The following is a 19,570-nucleotide window of genomic DNA, read 5'->3' on the forward strand; positions in this document are numbered from 1 at the left end:
ATGGGTTTGCTGATGAGTTAAAAATAGGTTTTATGTGAATTGATTTTTGTCTTATTAGAGTTTAATCTATGTAGACCATTGTTACATAGACCATTGTTTTTACATGACAATATAATTGAAATTTACTCAGATATCCACATTAATTTATAATCTGAAGCCAGATTGTAGCAATATAACTAACAAGGCAAAGGTGAGAAGTAAAATAATCTAGTGTCAAACTGGAGATACGTGTGCAGTGCTCCTTTGTTGGACTCAAAACACATTTCTTTTTCATTTCAAAGACTGATAGGCTTGAAAAGTAGGCTTCAAAAGCCAAGTAGTGATTTAGTCTTATCCAGAAGCTTGCAAGATCATGTTAGCAAACAGGCAATACTGCTGCCACTGAGTTAACTCTGGTGCAGGTCTCCTGCTTAAGTCTTGGAAGGGTTTTCCTTCCTTCTCTCCTGTCTACACGGTGATCTCAATTCAAGGTGGTAAGTCTCAAATTAAGGGTCATCTTCGTCTTTTTGTAAATCCATCTAAGATTATTTTCTACTCTTTGAAAAGCAACAAGAATATAACTGTCCACCTAAAGCCATTTTTCCTACTCCCCCCACCTTGAAATTCAGGTTTATACTTTTATTAAAGTCACTTACGCCTATTTGTATTGCTTAAAATAATTTCAGATTTTGAGTTCCTGCTGCCTTAACTACTCCCCTTGAGAGGCTTACAGCAAGAGGAGCTTGTTTATTTTATATTTGCATTCGTATTTACTCAGGAATCAAACTTCATCACAGAGAAACTTAATAAAGAGATAAAGAGAGTACCCTAGTGTTACATGGCAAAGGGTGCGGTCGGTGACATGGCTTGGTTGGGTAACCTGGCAAGAAAGACCCCACTGTAACACATCTGACTAGAAGGACCAGGGTTTGCTGCCACGACGCAAGTCTGCTTTTCTGAACTGGGACTTGGAAGAGCGGGCGGCAACTCTGCACAGCACAGCTGCCGAAAAGAAAGAGAGCTGGAGACTTGCTGCACCGACAGCAGGAAGTGTGAGGCAGGCTTGAGACCCAAACACCGAAATCCCTTCTCAGCAGCGCCCCCCAAAGCCAGCCACTGCTTTCTCTAGGAGAAGGCGCAGAGTCCCCAGACCCAGTCTGGCCGCACCCCATCTCCTTTCTCTTGCCTCCGCAGCGGCACACAGACGAGCACGTGAGCGCGGCAGCGCGTCCCAGCTGTGCCTCAGCTGACCGCCTCCTGATTGGCTGAGACAGACGTGGGCTGGGGTGGGGACTGGCCGCCTGCGTCCCTCGCCATTGGCTCTCAAGGAACCCGCCTCCCCCTCAGGTGAGGCGGGCTTGCGTGAGCGCGCGCCGGGCTCCGCGGGGGCGCGCGCCCCCAACACTCCCCTCCGCGCGCGCGCCCCCGAGCGCGCCTCCGCCCTTGCCCGCCCCCTGCCGCTGCCTCAGCTCCTCAGTGCACAGAACCGCCTCGTCTGAGGGGACGCGAGGATCGCCCTCGCCGCCGCTTTGGCCAGTGCGTCGGCTCGGGCCCTGACAAGCTGCCCCTGGGGAGGCTCTTCGGAGCCGGAGTTGGACCTCTGCGATTGCCGTCTGCTCTCCCTCCTCTGATCTCACGAGGGGTTTCCCGCCTCGCACCCCCCACCTCTGGACGTGCCTTTTCTCCCCTCCCCGCGTGTGGAGGGAGCCAGCGCTTAGGCCGGAGCGAGCCTGGGGGCCGCGGGCCGTGAAGGCATCGCGGGCACCGATTCACCATGGAGGGCGCCGGGGGCGCGAACGACAAGAAAAAGTAAGCCCACTCCCCTCCGCCGGCCGCCTTCTCCCCCCGGCGCCCCCGCCCGCCGCCGGGGGCTCGCGGGCCGGCCTCCGCGTTCCGGGGGGCCGCCTTTTTGTTTCTGCTTCTCTCCCCTCCTCTCTTTCTCCCCCAGCCTCGCCGGCCCGGCTCCCCACTGTCCACGTCGCCATCTTGTCGTGGGGGTGGGAGACGCGTCTAAAGTGCTTTCAGGGGCCGGGGGCCGGGGGCTGGGCCCTGCTCGCCTCCTTTCCCGGCAGCCCGGGCCTCGCATCGCCCTCCCTGCCCGCCTCAAACCCCCAGCCTGCCGCGTGCCCTGCTCCGGGTGGACTTCCCCCAGCCTGAAAACCCCGGGAAGAGAAATGAGCCGCAGCTTGGTCGCCGCCACTTGCACCCGAGCTTCCGCTCCTTCCCGCCCCCATCCTCTCCTGTTCCATTGAAAACTCGGCCCCGGGGCGGCCCTTGCACGCAGGTCCTGGCTTCGGTATGGGTTCGGGGCCCTGGGTTTCCGACCTAGGAGCTCGCGTGGTTGGTTGGGTGAGATCTTGCTCTGCGGTTGTCCGGCCAGGCGGGTGACTTTGCCTTTGTGCATTAGGGATTTGCCGCGATGGCCTGGGATGCTAACTTTTTCGTTTGCACGTGCAGGTTTGGTTTGGTTTTGTTTTAATCGCGTTGAAAAACTTGCCTAGAGCAAGACTCGGAGTAACGGGAATTTTGAGAAATAGTAACATTTTAATGAGAATATCAGAATTGGATACCTGTGTTTCTATCACCTGTCATGAGAGCCCAGATGTTATAAGTGAATTATATGTTTCATTCATTCTTGAAAATATCTTAGTGAAAACGTAGCGGATGGCTAAATTCAGGCAAACACTTTTAATGAGGTTCGGGGGGGGGGCGGCGTATATAGATATATGATCAGAGCAAATGAAATGTAGCACTAAAATGTTACGAAGTTTTTAGATTGACCCGACTGATTTTTCTGAAATTGAGGTATATTAAAATATACGCGAAGTAAATAAATAACCATCTTGTTAGAACTTAATGCAAGTTTTAAAAACACCTCAAAGTTTGAGTCTTAACTGGTACATTATAGGATTAAGAATTGTGAGTCCAACCAGTGGAATTAAGTGCCCCCCCCCCCGCACCCCGACCCCCCGCCGTGTCCCCCCACCTTTTGGTCCACTCTGGTATTTTAACCTTTGAGGAAATTATTTTAAGGAATTGAAGATTTATGCTAAGAGTTCTGGTTAGTAGGCTGGCTTTACTGTTAAGTCCTTGCACTCTTCTGGGACAGATTAAGTGCCCTAATCAGTATCAGCAGAAGATAAACTTGTTTATGTTCCTGCGATTTTGTGGCTTCTTTTTTGGTCTTTCTCTAATAGAATGATAAGTTCTCAGTTTGTATACACCAGAGAAAGCGTGTATAAAATTTAAAAAGTGAGTAAACAGATCTAGACCTAATTCCAAGAGTTGCCAGGAATTAATTAATTTTGTAGAGGTGACTACCAGGCTTTTGATGAAATGATGAGGCTGCTGTAAACCTAAGGCACATCACCTCAGTGTATTGTCAATATTCTGTCCTTAGTGCTAAAACATATTTAACATTGTACATGAAGTTATGCACCATTCAGTCCCTTTTTGTATGCCTTATTGTACTTGTATCTTCTTTGCAGTTCATAAGTTGAGACGAGCATAAGCAGCTTTAATATAAATGAATTAATTACCTACTGTGCTTCACTCCCAAGTCTAAACCAGTTCTTAATTTTCCTCAGTCCCATTTATTTGCAAAATATTCTCATTTGAAAATTTAGCATAAACTTGAATTGGATTTAATGTTTCTTATTACAGAAGTTGTTATAACTGGTAAATTAAGTTAAACACAAAAATGGTACTCAACAACTTATAGGTGCTGTTTGTTAAAGAGGTCTTTTTTTAAATCCTTTTCTAACTAACAATTTAAAAACTTTTAAAAAAGAAAACTGGGAGATCGAGGGGCAGAGATTTTTCTCCTTAGAATTTTTCCACTAAATGAGCAGGTGGGGGAGACAAATTTGTCTTTTTTTAAAGGAGGGCTAGGAAATTCAAAAGCTAAAGGATTAGAAATCAGAACAGAAGTTGGGTATGGTTATAATAGATTTCCCATAGGAAATTTCACATTGACTGCTTAGTAACAGGGATTGGATTTAATAGCACATTAATATTGAATTTTAGATTTCAGTGGAATGTCAAGAGGTTCATTGTTCTCTTTTAGGTTTCAGGGCAGATTCCTTCAGAGTTTTCAAAACATAGCTGTATCATTAAAGTAAAATCTCTGAGAATGGATATTCCTTAACTTCTTAACTTTGGTCATTAAAAATCAAGAACCTCTCATTCACTAGTGAACATTTTTCTTGTTACAGTTTTACTTTGATTTCCTCTTTGAAGAGGTTGCCTGCTGGTTAAGAGCTTAAGATTTGAACCGGACACCTCTGAGTCCAGCTTTTTACTTGTTAGCTTTGTGAGCCTGGGCAAGTTATTATTACTGAATGCTTCTGAGCCTATTTCCTTCTTTTGAAATGATGATAATAATAGCAGCCATCTTAGTGGTTATTGAGAAGATTAAATGAGATAATGCCTAGTGTTTGGTTTAGGAGTCTTGGTTAACATTATATACTTGAAAGTAGATGTTACTTGTTAAAGTTTTAATTTGAACTTCCACAACACTTAAACACTTTTTTGTTTGTTTTGCAAGTCCTTCCAGCTATTTGTGTTATGTCCTCTTCTCCCTACTTTCTTTTATTTCCTAAAAATGAAAAGACTGTCATTGGACCTAGAAGTCTAAAGGGATTCTTTTTAGTTAAAACAGTACCTGAATTATGTTGGCATCTAGCATCAAGTATTCTTGAGCATCTAATCTAGTGTCTACCATAGGCCCCCTTTTTTTCACATTTCCTTACCCCCTTGTTTCCTCCCCAAATAGGCTACTAAAAATTTTCTCTGGACTTCAGAGACTGGAGTCATAATCACATATACTAGTCAGACAGTTCATTTTAGCAGGGTATGTGCAAGGCACTGCAGTCTTACAAATGGCAGTAACAAACCTTTTTTTTTTTTGTCTTGATGCCAGTTTGGAGTAGACAGTTTTGTAAATATTAATATTTCCTAAATATGATGAGTTGATAAAATAAGTGTGGTAAAACATATGAGTCTACATAGTAGAAAAACTGTCCTTTACTTATGAATTTGTCCAGAGGTAAGATCATTGGCTTTATCTCAAGGCAAGGCTTAAAGTCTGTATTATTTAACTGGTTTTTGTAGCTCAATTTGTATAATATTTATATTAGTGCACTCTTCCACATATATGTGTTTACTGAACTACCACGTTGTTTTAGATTAAGTGTGGTAGTTCATTACTGTAGTCCACTACGAAGCATTTTGTGCAGTTTAGATAATATCCAGTCTTTCTACCTATTGAGGTTCACTGTCTTTGCAGCTCTATTGGGGTTTGGGCTCAAGGTAAAGATTTTGTGGTGACATTCTATTGTTGTATGTTAGGAATGGTGTGTAGAAGGCTGAGGGATTAGTCTCTCAACTGACTTTTTTTCAGAAGAGCTTATAACAGTCTTTATGTTTGGTGGTAAAGTAAAAACCTTACCATGCATGGGTGTTAAAGATTTGGGTTAGATTATTGTGCTTGTGTATAGACTTGTCCTCTTAAAATATAATTTTAAAACATTTAGATATTTAAAGTACTATATTCTTTCCTTGTCTAAGATTATTAACATAGGTCTGATTTTCCAAGTAGGAGAAAATACTGACTTAAATGTGTTGTTGGGTTAGTTTTCTATTAAGAAACTGATTTTAATTCATAAGAAGAATGCTCTTTTTTCCCCTTGTTTCTTTCTTTCTCTTTTTTCTTTTGTAAACATTGGGACTGATTATCCAAGTTGGTGGATTTTATACTCAGCCTTCTGCTGTTTGTGATGTATGTGTTGTGTATGTTTTCTGCTTAACTAGAGGGTTAGAAAAAAGAATTTGAAACTTAGATAAGCCAATCTTCTTGTTGCTCACTATTTTTGGTAAAAGTATAATGATAATTTTTAAATTTGTTATAGGCCTTGGGATTTTAAAAATAATTGTATCTCTGTTTCTTAGAGCATCAAAAAATTAAGTATTTTGTATGTGCATTGAGTTTTATATTAAAAGTTGTGTTTTCTGCAGTAAAAAATAATAAACATATCTTTGCCAGATATGATTCTTTTAGAAAAAATATAAAATTAATTATATAAAAACATTTATAAGTGATTACCTCATACGACATTTTTCTCCCATAACTTTTAAAATGATTAGGGGTTTTTTTAAGTTGTGGTTTTAAAAAACAACATAAAATTTCCCATCTTAACTATTTCTAAATGTACAACTCAGTAGTGTTATGTATATTCACATTGTCGTATAACCAATCTCCGGAATTTTTCACCTTGTAAAATTGAAACTCTAACTATTAAACAACTATCCCCAATTTCCCCCTCTTCCTACCTTCTGGCAACCATCATTCTGCTCTGTTTTTTTGAGTTTGACTACTAAATCCCTCTTATAAATAGAATCATACAATTTTTGTCATTTTGTGACTGGTTTATTTCACTGGGGCTTCCCTGGTGGCTCAGATGGTAAAGAATTCACCTGCAATGCGGGAGACCTGGGTTGGGAAGATCCCCTGGAGAAGGAAATGGCTACCTACTCCAGTATTCTGGCCTGGAGAATTTCATGGACAGAGGAGCCTGGCAGGCTACAGTCCATGGGGTCACAAAGAGTCGGACACAACTGAGAAATTTTCAGTTCACTTATTTCACTTAATATAATGTCCTTAAGATCACCCATGTTGTAGCATGTGTGAAAACTTTCTTCCTTTTTAAGGCTGAATAATGTATAACACATTTGGTTTATCCTTTCATCTTTCAGTGGACACTTAGATAATATTGACAAAAATAATCAATAAACAATCTATAATAGAAATAGAAAAAGGTTTTCTTTGAACCAAACTGAGGACTGTAGCCCAGAAGACAGCCTCCTAGATTACTCTGAGAAATTGCTCTGGGGAAGCATGGTTTCAGCACAGTTTATGTCTTGTCAGAACAATAGGGATACATTGATACAAGGTTTCAAAAAAAAAAAAAACCACAACAGATCAGCATGTACACAGCCAGTCAGTATGGCCTTGGCACCTGGGAAGGGAGTCTTATCATCCAAGAAGTACCAGCTTTGGCATCCCAAAGGGAGGCATTTAATCTTTTTTTCCCCCAAATATATTTTTTAATTGAAGAAATCACTTGTAGAACAAAAATAGACATAACTTTTAAATCAGTGGATGAAAGAAAACACCATTTACCATAGAAAGCAAATGGTAAAGAGCAAGGAAAGATGAAAAAACAAGCACAAGGCAAAATGAAGAACTGAAATCATACTTCTGGTCAGTGTGCCCCCCCCCCTTTGTTTTTTTAAATAACTGAAGCATATGTACAGTGTATATTTGGTAAACCACAGTCTGTTCTAGTTAGCATAAAATTTAAGTTAACTCATGTACAGCCAGAATGATTTCTTCATACGTCAATACGTGAAAATTTCTATTATCAGTTGCTACCACTTGTTGACCATTGTGAATAGTGACTCTATGAACATGGGTGTGGAAATATCTCTTGGAGATCTTGTGTTCAGTTATTTTGTATATATACCCATAAGTAGATCGCTGGATTATGTGGTAACTCTTCTTTTAAATTGTTTAAGGCGCTGCCTATACTGTTTTCCACAGTGGCCGCACCATTTACGTTTCCACTTACAGTGCACAGGGGTTCCTATTTTCTCCACATCCTTCCCAACACTTGTTATTCTTTTGTTTTTATGACAGTAGCCATCGTAATGGATATGTTGAAGTGGTTGTGTTTTTAAGGGTTTGTTTGTGGATAATTAACCAACTTAAAACAACCGAGAACAGTTGCCACTAGAAGCTTTATCAGAAGTGAGGTTAAGCATCTGTGAAAAGAGAATTAAGTTTTTCTAGTGACTTTGAAAGATTTGATGTACCAGTACTTTCTCAGAGAAGTATTTAGTGTTTAAAATGGTCTCTACCTGTTACATTGTTGCTAAAGCCCCATTTCATTAGTAACTTTGTTTTAAAGTACTTAAACCAATAATTGAAGTGACTTACTTTTATTAGAAAACTATTCTCTAGATGTTATGTTTTCTTTGCTCTGGTGATCTCACCTGTTATGAGTGTCTTCATTTAAAATTTTACTTGGTTATAATATTAAACATAAAGATTATTCCCAAGTATAATTTTCAAAATTTATTGTTTCGTAAATGGGACAGAATTTAGTAATGGAATATAACTCACTGTAGTTCTTGTAGTTCTACTGTAGTTCTACCTATTGGTTTTGAAGTTACAGTATTTAAAATGACTACTAGTTAATATTGAGTTTCCCCTTATTAGTGACATTTCCATGTGCTTCTCCACTTTTTCTAATAGTTTGTGAGAATTTATTTTTCCAAATGAATCATACTGTGGTAAACATAAAGTTTAAAGGCAGAACGTTTAAATCTTTGAGTTGAGTGTATTTCTGTTCTTACATATAGATCTTATAGATCTTTTCTTGAGAATTCAGATGCTAAGCAAATTTCTTTAAAGTGATTCCTTCCTCTTTTTTTCAGTTGTGAAATGGAAACGTTTCAATGAACAAGGTCACAAATAGACCTAACTTGAAACTTGTAATGTAAAAGAGATTACTGGTATCCAGTGACCTCTTAATAAGTATTTGAATGAATAAATAAACAATGAGAATAACTGAGTGAACAAAGAAAGCAGAGAATGAGTTTAAGAGGATTTTTTGAAAGTCATCATTGCTCTTCCATGTTGCTCTTTTCATAGGAATTTTTCTTATGCTGGGGCATCTGCATCTCTTGTGCTACTTTAGAACATTCTTGAATCTTGAGTTTTAATTTTTTTGTCACTTAAATATTTATGCTGTTTATTAATACCAGAGGAGAAGGGGACGATAGAGGATGAGATGGTTGGATGGCATCACCAACTCGATAGACGTGAGTTTGAGCAGGCTCCAGGAGTTTAGTGATGAACTGGAAGCCTGGCGTGCTGCATGCAGTCCATGGGGTCACAGAGAGTCTGATGTGACTGAGTGACTGAACTGAATTGATTAATACCAGATCAGAAAACACACTGTGTTAATAAATATAGCTATGTAACATGCCTGGAGAATCCCAGGGACGGGGGAGCCTGGTGGGCTGCCGTCTCAGGGGTCGCACAGAGTCGGACATTACTAAAGCGACTTAGCAGCAGCAGCAGCAACATGTCCAAGCCTTGAAAATAACTCAATACCCTATCTTAAGATATCTTAAAAACTAATTCTATATATGCAGTGTGTGTGTATCTTAGTTGCTCAGTCACGACTGACTCTTTGCAACCTGATGGACTGTAGCCCACCAGGCTCCTCTGTCCCTGGGATTCACCAGGCAGGAATACTAGAGTAGATTGCCTTTTCCTTCTCCAACGCATCTTCCCCACCCAGGCGTCAAACCCAGGTCTCCTGCATTGCTGGTGGAGTCCTTACTGACAGAGCCATCAGGTACTTTCCTATATGCAGAACACCAAATTAAAAGTTTATATTACTAAGACGCATATGTGTATGGTTGTGGAAAATCAGCTAGGTAAATGTGGAAGATATCTACTTTTGTTTCATCTTTAGCAAACATTTCTTACAATCTACTCTAAACATCTAGTAAGTTTAGATCAGTTTATATTCTCTAGCAGTATTTGAGAGTGCCCTTTTCTTATACTTGATCATCATTAAAGTTTGTTTTTAAGATGAAACACTGGCTGTTTGTTAGTATATTAGGATTCTTTTTATTGCAAGTGATGAAACACAGCTCAAACTAGTTTCGGAGGCTCGATGGGGAGGCTGTTACTAGCTCACACAATTTGGCTTTGGTTTAAGGGACAGCTAGACCCAGTATCTTAAGTGATGTCCTTAAAATGTCATCTCAGGCTTTCTCTTGAATTTTACTTGGTTTATATTTTGCTTGATTTGCATGTTGCCTCATTCTGCCACCGACATTCTATTAATATGGTATGAAATATGGCCACTAAGCATTCCCATGCTTGCCTCCATACAGTTTGTGAGGATAAAAAGGAAAAAGAAGAAAAACTCCCTCTGTCTTCTAGTATCTACATATCTACATATCAGTCTCCTGGATGAATTCCAGTTTGCCCTGCTTGGACCATTATTTTTAACTATGTCAGTGGAGTTCTCTGATTACATGAGTCAAATATCGTTTTGTATATTATTTGATTGCCTTGATGTAGATTATTAATTATCTCTTTATAAAGGACTCTTGATCAGTGCTGGTATCCTAATGAATGAGCTATAGGTTTTTGTTGCAAAGTGCCTGAATTCATATGCCACAGAGTCTTTTTTCAAGCCTCCTCAGTCTACAACTGTTCTTGCTGTGTGCCTTTGGGGAAGCTTAAAATCTCTTCTCTGGACTAGGGTTTTCATTTCATTTCTTTAAGAGAAATGTCATAATGACTGACTACTGGCTAAGAGCTTTGGCTCTAGAGGCTGGCTGCTTGCTTTGCTCCTTCAGTTGTGTGATCTCGCACAAGTTGCTTTACCTCTCTAGGGCTCACTTTGTTCATATGTAAATTAGGATAAGAATAATTGCCTGATTGGATTGTTGTGAGGACAAACAAGATATTAACCCATGTGGAGCACTCAAAACAGTTCTGGCATAAAGTAAGGGCTTAATAAACTGGGAACCATAATTGTATTCATACAGTTATATTTATTAAGTTGTTTTCAGAAGAGTTCCACTTCCCTGAAATCTCATGGTATTATTTAGAATCCGTCAAGCCTTCTTTAGGACAATCTGACAAAGGCTGATGTCCTTTTGAGCGAAACCATCAGTGAACTTATAATAGTGGTAAGAATAGTTAGTGCTGCTTTTCCTCTACATTGGTATTTTTCTATCAATGTTTGGCCTTTGAAAATTACATGGACATACTTTTTTGTACAGACATTCTAAATAATCATTTTCTACAGTGGTAATAGTAAAGGAAGAAAAATACTCTGAAGTTTATTTATTTGGTTGTTAGAGGATGGAAAATTAAGAAAGCCTACTTTTCCATGCATTTTGGGGGTCAAAATTTCATTAAATGTCTATTTAGTCTGTTTACAGAGAAGAGTTGGAAATTGCCTACCTTTGCAGTAACATAGCTAAAATGTTTAAATGTTATGTTTCAAATCAGTAGAGCCTTCATTAGGAGTGGAGGAAGGGATATTTTCTTGGATAATGAATTGATTTATTTCAGTGGTTCAAAAATTTTTTTCAGCCCTAGACCACTACTCTTAATACCTAAGCACCATGGCCTACAGATTATTGCACATTCATTTATTCAGCAGATATTTGTGCATCTTATTTGTTAAGCAGAGAAGTGAACTGTTGATGGCTCAGGCCATAGTTAAATATTCAGTTTTTGGTGTTAATTGATTCATTTATTATGTGTTCCATCTTTTATTTTTTAGTACAGTGTGATTTTAGGTTTGAGATTCTTGCAAAATAATTGACTTTAGGATTTAAGTATTATTAATTTAATATCAACCATCATAGGAATATCCTCTATAATTGTGTTTACAAATTTGCCAATCTACTCTGAGAATTTTCTTTGTTGTTCAGTTGTTCAGTCATGTCTGACTTTTTGCAACCCTATAGACTACAGCATGCCAGGCTTCCCTGTCCTTCACTATCTCCGTAAGTTTGCTCAAACTCATGTCCATTAAGTCAGTGATGCCATCCAACCATCTCATCTTCTGTTGCCCCCTTCTCCTCTTGCCCCCAATCTTTCCCAACATCAGGGTCTTTTCCAGTGAGTCCGCTCTTTGCATCAGGTGGCCAAAGTATTGAAGCTTCAGCTTCAGCATCAGTCCTTCCAATGATTATTCAGGATTGATTTCCTTTAGATTGGCTTGATCTCCTTGTAGTCCAAGGGACTCTCAAGGGTCTTCTCTAACACCACAGTTCAAAAGTATCAGTTCTTCAGAGCTCAGCTTTCTTTATGGTTCAACTCTCACATCCATACATGACTACTGGAAAAAGCCATAGCTTTGACTAGACGGACCTTTGTTGACAAAGTAGTTTCTTTGCCTTTGAATACGCTGTCTAGATTTGTCATAGCTTTTCTTCCAAGGAGCAATTGTCTTTTAATTTCGTGGCTGCAGTCATTGTCCGCAGTGATTTTGGAGCCGAAGAATTTTCTTAGAGACACGAAAAGCACATTTTTGCAGCTTTAAATGTTAGAAAGTTCTTTATCCCAATATTTCTCAATACCAACTAATGTTTAGATCTCTTTTGGAGCAAAGTAATACTTGTAAACCTTTGAGAAGTGCCTGCTGCTGCTGCTGCTGCTAAGTCGCTTCAGTCGTGTCCGACTCTGTGCGACCCCATAGACCCCACCAGGCTCCCCCGTCCCTGGGATTCTCCAGGCAAGAACACTGGAGTGGGTTGCCATTTCCTGCTCCAATGCATGTGACCTCAACATGATTATACCAGATTTAAAAATGTAACCCTGTTCCTTTTAGTGATTATTTGGTACCAATTTGATCAGAAACATAGCAACCTCAAACATAGAAGGTTTGTAGCAAGAATAGAGACCTTATAGAGATCTTCTAGATGATCCAGAACATGCTTTTTCCCCTTTTTTCTTACATTGCCACCAAAATAAGAATAAAAACCTGAAATTCTCAGAGTTTACCTTCAGCACTACTTTCACTCTATTGAGCAAAGCCTGCCATGTTAACTCCCACTTGTTACTCTCTGAAACTGCATACATTGCATAATTGCATAAATCTGCCTTCTGTATGACATCCTTTTCAAATATCTGAAGGTACTTGCGTCTCTTTCTTCTATTCCTAAGTAAAAACATCCTTAAATTTCTTTATATTTTAATTTAAAAATTCTATGTTAAGTTCTGATTTGTGGAATGGCATAGGCCATATTAAATACAGGGGCATTATTCCTAGGTGGAATCTGAAAGCTGCTGCTTAGTAATAGTGTTATTTATCCTCTTTTTATAGACAAACAGGATCAGAGAGTTAGTTGAAAATTTATTTTGTAACATTGGACAGGATGGATTAGTGTAGGTGGAGAATCAAGCCAAGGCTTCAGAAGAGCTTCTCTTTTGTCATTATTTTCAGAAACTTCATCATGGTCAGGGTTTAGAACTAATAGGAAAAATCTTCAGGATATGATTTCTGTGTATATACCTTTGTTCTGATACATGTGTTTTCCTCCTCCTATATGAGAAATGTATCTTGTTATATTTTAAGCAAATAATTAAAGAAACATTTTTCTGGGACTTTCCTGGTGGTCCAGTGATTAAGACTTCACCTACCAATGCAGGCATTGTAGGTTCGATCCCTGGTTAGAGAGTAAAGATCCCACATGCCTGAGGGCTAAAAAGCTAAAATATAAAATGGAAGCAATATTGTAACAAATTCAACAAAGTCTTTAAAAATGCTCCACATCAAAAAAAAAATTTTTTTTTAATTCTATATCCTTACCGATTTTTCTTTCTACTTGTCCTATAAACTAACAAAGAATCAAAAATTAAATTTTAAAATACCATTTAAAAATTATAATTATGAAATGCTTAGGGATAAATTTGGCAAAAAGAGATGCAAGACCTATAAAATATTTATATAAAATATTGCTGAGTTAAAGAAAACCCAAATAAATAAAGATAATAAAAAGGACACGTTTTTTTGAATATACGCATGTGTAAAGTTTAATGTCACTGACCTTGATTACCAGTCTCAGTTCTGTTACTATCAGAAAGCATATGATAAGGGAAATGGAAAGGAATTTACAAGGTGAGAAGGGAGGTAACGCAAAGGGAGAAGAGTGGTAGAGTAGGTGATATGATTTTGGGAAAGCTGTTAAATCACAGCTGTTACGGAGAGTGAATCTTGATGCTTTGATGTTTGTGACATTGATTAAAGAGTTTTCAGAACTGACTTATAAAAAATTATTTCAGAGAACTGAAAAAACATTGCACCATTGTCACATTTTTCATGTAATCATCTTTACTCCATGGTAAATAATCCATCTGCCAGTGCAGGAGATGCAGGAGACAGGGGTTCCATACCTGGGTCAGAAAGATCTCCTGGAGGAGGAAATGGCAATCCACTCCAGTATTCTTGCCTGAAAAGTCCCACGGATAGAGGAGCCTGGCAGGCTACCGTCCATGGGGTCGCAAAGAGTTGGACACTACTTGAGCACGCATGCAAAGCCTAATTACGCTCTGATCTTTTTGAAGAAAAGTTACCGGTTTTACTGTGCACACACTTTATTACTGACTTATCATTGAGTTATCACCTCTAGCTTCTTATTCCCAGCAGTTGTATCTTGTTCTCCCAGCAATTTTACTGCTCACTCAGTTCAGTGTTCTGCCTGACAAACATAGTTGTGGTGTGTGTATGTACGTGCATGCTCAGTCACTCAGTGATGTCCGACTCTTCGCTACCCCATGGACTGTAGCCTGCCAGGCTTCTCTGTTCATGAGATTTTCTAGGCAAGAATAGTGGAGTAGGTTGCCATTGCGTACTCCAGGGGAATCTTCCTGACCCAGGTATCAAACCAGGTCTCTTGTGTCTCCTGCATTGGCAGGCGGATTCTTTACCACTGAGCCACCTAGATAGCTAGGGATATATATATATATATATGTAGTTATAACTAAAAATACGTTTTTCTCATTTTTCAAATTTGCTGGCTAGCCTGTTAAATTTCTGCTATGCTGCTGCTGCTAAGTCACTTCAGTCGTGTCCGACTCTGTGCTACCCTACCAGGCTCCGCCGTCCCTGGGATTCTCCAGGCAAGAACACTGGAGTGGGTAGCCATTTATTCCTCCAGGAATAATAAGAATACTTTTAATAATAAATACAAAATACTTGTCTAAGGGTAACCCTCCCTTGGTGGGGGGGGGGAAACGAGGTTAGAAATCAACTTAATGAAAATTTTCATGAATTATAATAATTACAAGACTCTCTTGGAAAAGATTATATAGAAAACAAAGTGAATCAGCTATCATGTTTCCAGATGGCCTAGGATGACATAAAATAAATGTGATAAAGGTGTTGATTTAAGTGGTTAACATTAACTATATGTCATGCATTTTCCTGACATAGATTGCAGTGATAAGGGAAGTAATCTTAAACTTCAAGTTTCTTTTTAGCAAGTTGGTATTCTAGTTTCTCAGCTCTCTGCCTGTGCTCTAAATCTCTCCTCTGTTGAGATCACTTACTCTTCCTTGGTGATGATATTGGTGCTATTCACTGTTAATACTGCTTAGTGAATTTTTTTTTTTTTTTTTAGCTTTTTCCCCCATTCTAAGTTATGTGTAGTATGCTTACTTATATTTGAAAGTGCATATCTGGATAATCACAGTAAATCCCAATAGTATGCCTTGTTCATAGTGCTGACATTGTTATGCTGTTTAATTATGATTGTAATCTATAGGATCATAGGAGTGCTGGTAAAGCACAAATTCAGTGCTGAAGTCAAATCAAATAGCAGATTTGGGCAAAGTACTAAAGCCACTTGTGCACATTGCCTACTAAGAACACAAATGAATGAGGCAGTTTCCTGCCTCCAAGAAGCTTTAAGGGACTATGCTGCTGCTGCTAAGTCACTTCAGTCGTGTCCAACTCTGTGCGACCCCATAGACGGAAGCCCACCAGGCTCTGCTGTCCCTGGGATTCTCCAGGCAAAAACACTGGAATGGGTTGCCATTTCCTTCTCCAATGCATGAAAGTGAAAAGTGAAAAGGAAGTCACTCAGTCGTGTCCGACTCTTAGCGACCCCATGGACTACAGCCTACCAGGCTCCTCCATCCATGGGATTTTCCAGGCAAGAGTACTGGAGTGGGGTGCCATTGCCTTCTCCGTTAAGGGACTATTTAAATAACCAGAATGGTCAGATCTAGGGGAGAGGAGCAGTTTTGAAAGACAGAATGCAGAGACAAAATGATGATGGAATTGAATTTTGAGTTTCTCACATAAATTTACCAAGTTACATATTGAGAAGGATACCTCAGCAGAGAGAGTAGAGTAGTGAGCCAGAAATGAATAAGGTATTATGCTTCTGAGTAACTACACTGTGGCTGAAGAAATGTGGGAAATGATGAGGATGAAGAGATGGGCAGGAAAACTAGTTAAAGGAAGGTTTCACCTGAATAATTAGACTTTGTGAAGTGTACATTTGATGGGATTTTAAGGACATAATATCAGAGCTCTTACTTTGAAAGTATCATTGAGGTAGTAATTTGAGGGCAACATTAAATGAATGTGACAGTGAAGATTAGTTCAGTCAATGATTCCTAAATTTCACTGTGTATAATGCACATTCTGGGAGTTTAAAAAAACCCAGATTTGGGGGCTCTACTTCAGATCTACTGAATCAGATTTACAAAGATAGAGCCCAGAAGTTTGAAATGTTGACTTTCCCAGGTAATTACAATGCTCCTTGACTGGCATTTGCGAATATTGCATTAAGTAACTACTTTAGTAGACTAAGGGGGAGGCTGGCTATGTTCCATGAGTTCTCTTCTGCTTATCACTATATTCCGAGTTCCTACACAGTGCATAGTACTTGATATATATTCAATAAATATTTGTTGAATTAATAGTTCTTGAATGAAGTTTATTCTGAGGTTCAGGAAGGTCACTTCCCATCTAGTGTTTTGGTTCTCTAAAATATTATGACAATTAAATACATATAATGAAAGCATTGTATGTATGTGAAAGCAGTACACAGTGCCTAGCACATAGTAAGTGCTCAGTAAGTGTTTGGTGGCAGGGGGGATTCTCTACATCTTTTCTCTCATGGTACTTTATGTAAATAAGGTATCTTGGAAATTGGCTTATGCCTGGCCAGATCTCCTGAAGTATGTATGCAGATTGGTTTTACTTTGGGGAGCTGAATGTTATGCAAATAAAACACCAACAAGATATTCAAATTAAGTACAGAGATACTCCTTTGTACAAATTAAAAATAAAGTCTAGTGAGAGTATATGAGGTAGATTGGATAACTGATTCTCTCCCCTTAGTGGTTGGCAGTACCAATTAAAAGTTGTTTTGCTTTAAGAGGTAGTTAGTGGGGCAGAAAGAGGCCTTGCCTTTCGATTAGAAGTTTGGATTTACAAGCAGACTCCAGAAAAGAGTTCCTCTGAATAGTTGAGGATCAGGTTCTAAATTCCAAAGCCAATCCCTGTACCTCCCCTTTATGTCTTTGGAGATGTGAAGGAAACCAATTTTGAACTTTATAATAATGGTCTGGACTTATAAGTACTTATCTTGGTAATTAAAATAAGTTTCTGAGAGGCAGCATAGTCTAGTGTTATTTAATACCATGGTTTCTAGAGTCAGACTGCTTATTTGAATACAGGCTTACCATTTATTAACTACGTAAACTTGGGTAAACTGTTCACGTTCCATTATCTGTAATACAGTGATGATATAATAATTTAAGTTCAGTTCAGTTGCTCAGTCGTGTCCAACTCTTTGCGACCTCATGAATTGCAGCACGCCAGGCCTCCCTGTCCATCACCAACTCCCAGAGTTCACTCAAACTCACGTCCATTGAGTCGGTGATGCCATCCAGCCATCTCATCCTCTGTCGTCCCCTTCTCCTCCTGCCCCCAATTCCTCCCAGCATCAGTCTTTTTCCAATGAGTCAACTCTTCGCATGAGGTGGCCAAAGTATTGGAGTTTCAGCTTTAGCATCATTCCTTCCAAACAACACCCAGGACTGATCTCCTTTAGAATGGACTGGTTGGATCTCCTTGCAGTCCAAGGGACTCTCAAGAGTCTTCTCCAACACCACAGTTCAAAAGCATCAATTCTTTGGTGCTCAGCTTTCTTCACAGTCCAACGCTCACATCCATACATGACCACTGGAAAAACCATAGCCTTGACTAGATGGACCTTTGTTGGCAAAGTAATGTCTCTGCTTTTGTATATGCTATCTAGGTTGGTCATAACTTTCCTTCCAAGGAGTAAGCGTCTTTTAATTTCATGGCTGCAATCACCATCTGCAGTGATTTTGGAGCCCCCCAAAATAAAGTCTGACACTGTTTCCTCATCTATTTCCCATGAAGTGATGGGACCAGATGCCATGATCTTCGTTTTCTGAATGTTGAGCTTTAAGCCAACTTTTTCACTCTCTTTCACTTTCATCAAGAGGCTTTTTAGTTCCTCTTCACTTTCTGCCATAAGGGTGGTGTCATCTGCATATCTGAGGTTATTAATATTTCTTCCAGCAATCTTGATTCCAGCTTGTGCTTCTTCCAGCCCAGTGTTTCTCATGATGTACTCTGCATAGAAGTTAAATAAGCAGGGTGACAATATACAGCCTTGGTGTACTCCTTTTCCTATTTGGAACCAGTCTGTTCCATGTCCTGTTCTAACTGTTGCTTCCTGACCTGCATATAGGTTTAAATAAGTTAAATAAGTTAATAGTTGAAAAACGTTTAGAATACCAATGTGTACGTAGTATGTACCATGTATAGATGTTTAGACTCAAAGCTGCAGGCCAAAATGCCAACTAAAGAATGAAAATTTCCTTGGTATTTCCTCTGACCTGAGGAGACATGAAGAAGTACTGGGCAGTGAAAACAGTGAGATACACAATTTTTACCTAACAGCTTGGCAAAAATTAGAATGATAAAAAAGATCCATAATATTGATATATTATGCGCAGAAATAATATGCCCAGAAAACATGGGCAAATAAATGCACACATTCGTGGTTTGGCAGAGACAAAAAAATGGAAACAGACTGTTTTGGAAAGGATAATTTAAATGCCACATCCTTTAGATCATGGAATTTCACTTCAGAATGTCTATCTTATATAAATACTTACACAAGAAGTGCAAAACAACAACTTGTACCTTCAAGGTCAGAAAGAATATTTAAAGCAGCAAATAATAGAGTTGATTTTTAAGAAATTTATACATTAACTTTATTAGAAATGTCTGATCATCTGTTAACATTTTGAATGATTATGATCTAACTTCAGTTCTTAAAGTCATTTACAATTAGGAATGCCAACAGGCCTTTCTTGTGCAATTAGTAGACAATACAGATGAATGAACATATGCAATTATTTTTTATTCTTACTAATCCGAAGAATAATTGTCATTCTCTGTAAAATGGCTACTGCTTATTCATGAACTCTGTACACAAGAAACTGAATAAGACTGTAGCTATAAATGTATTTCCTATACAAAATCATATGAAGGTATAACTGTAAGCTTTTTGTCCAGTACTGTATGTTAAATAATAATGAAATAATGAAATAATAAGTATGTGAAAACTAGAGTATCACAAAGATTGAGCTGTATTGCTGGTTTACTCAAACATTGATTCTAAAATGGTCATGGAAATGGGCAAGCAAACTATTCAAAAGACCGAATTTTTACTGTACTCTTGACTGATTTCTAGCATGACTATCAGATTATGAATGGCACCTTATGCAGACATATTAATGGCAGAACTTTACTTGATCTGTACTTAATAAAAACAACATAGATGGAATTTATAATTTAGAGAAAAACGGTGCCCTTATTTGCATGCTAAAAATCTGCCTGTTCTGGTCTACAAAAGTTGTATTGTGCCATCTAAGAATAAGTAAGTAAATAGTACAGGATTCTCCTTTGTGGAACCTAGACTCCATGTTCTA

General features: G+C 39.0%; 1 protein-coding gene across 2 annotated transcripts in view; it reads left to right on the forward strand.

Annotated features, from left to right (window-relative positions):
• The first annotated feature begins 1,474 nt into the window (after window positions 1-1,474).
• HIF1A (hypoxia inducible factor 1 subunit alpha) overlaps window positions 1,475-19,570 on the forward strand; it is a 44,856-nt gene continuing 26,760 nt past the window's right edge. The window contains exon 1 of one of the 2 annotated variants that reach the window (NM_174339.3): window positions 1,475-1,788. In NM_174339.3, coding sequence (NP_776764.2) covers window positions 1,754-1,788 — 35 coding nt within the window. In that variant the 5' untranslated portion in view covers window positions 1,475-1,753. Of the gene's footprint in view, window positions 1,789-2,301; window positions 2,437-19,570 lie in introns of those variants that run through there. The other variant, XM_024997270.2, reaches the window with a different exon arrangement.

The sequence above is a fragment of the Bos taurus genome, chromosome 10 (assembly GCF_002263795.3).
Source record: "Bos taurus isolate L1 Dominette 01449 registration number 42190680 breed Hereford chromosome 10, ARS-UCD2.0, whole genome shotgun sequence".
Classification (NCBI taxonomy): Eukaryota; Metazoa; Chordata; class Mammalia; order Artiodactyla; family Bovidae; genus Bos; species Bos taurus.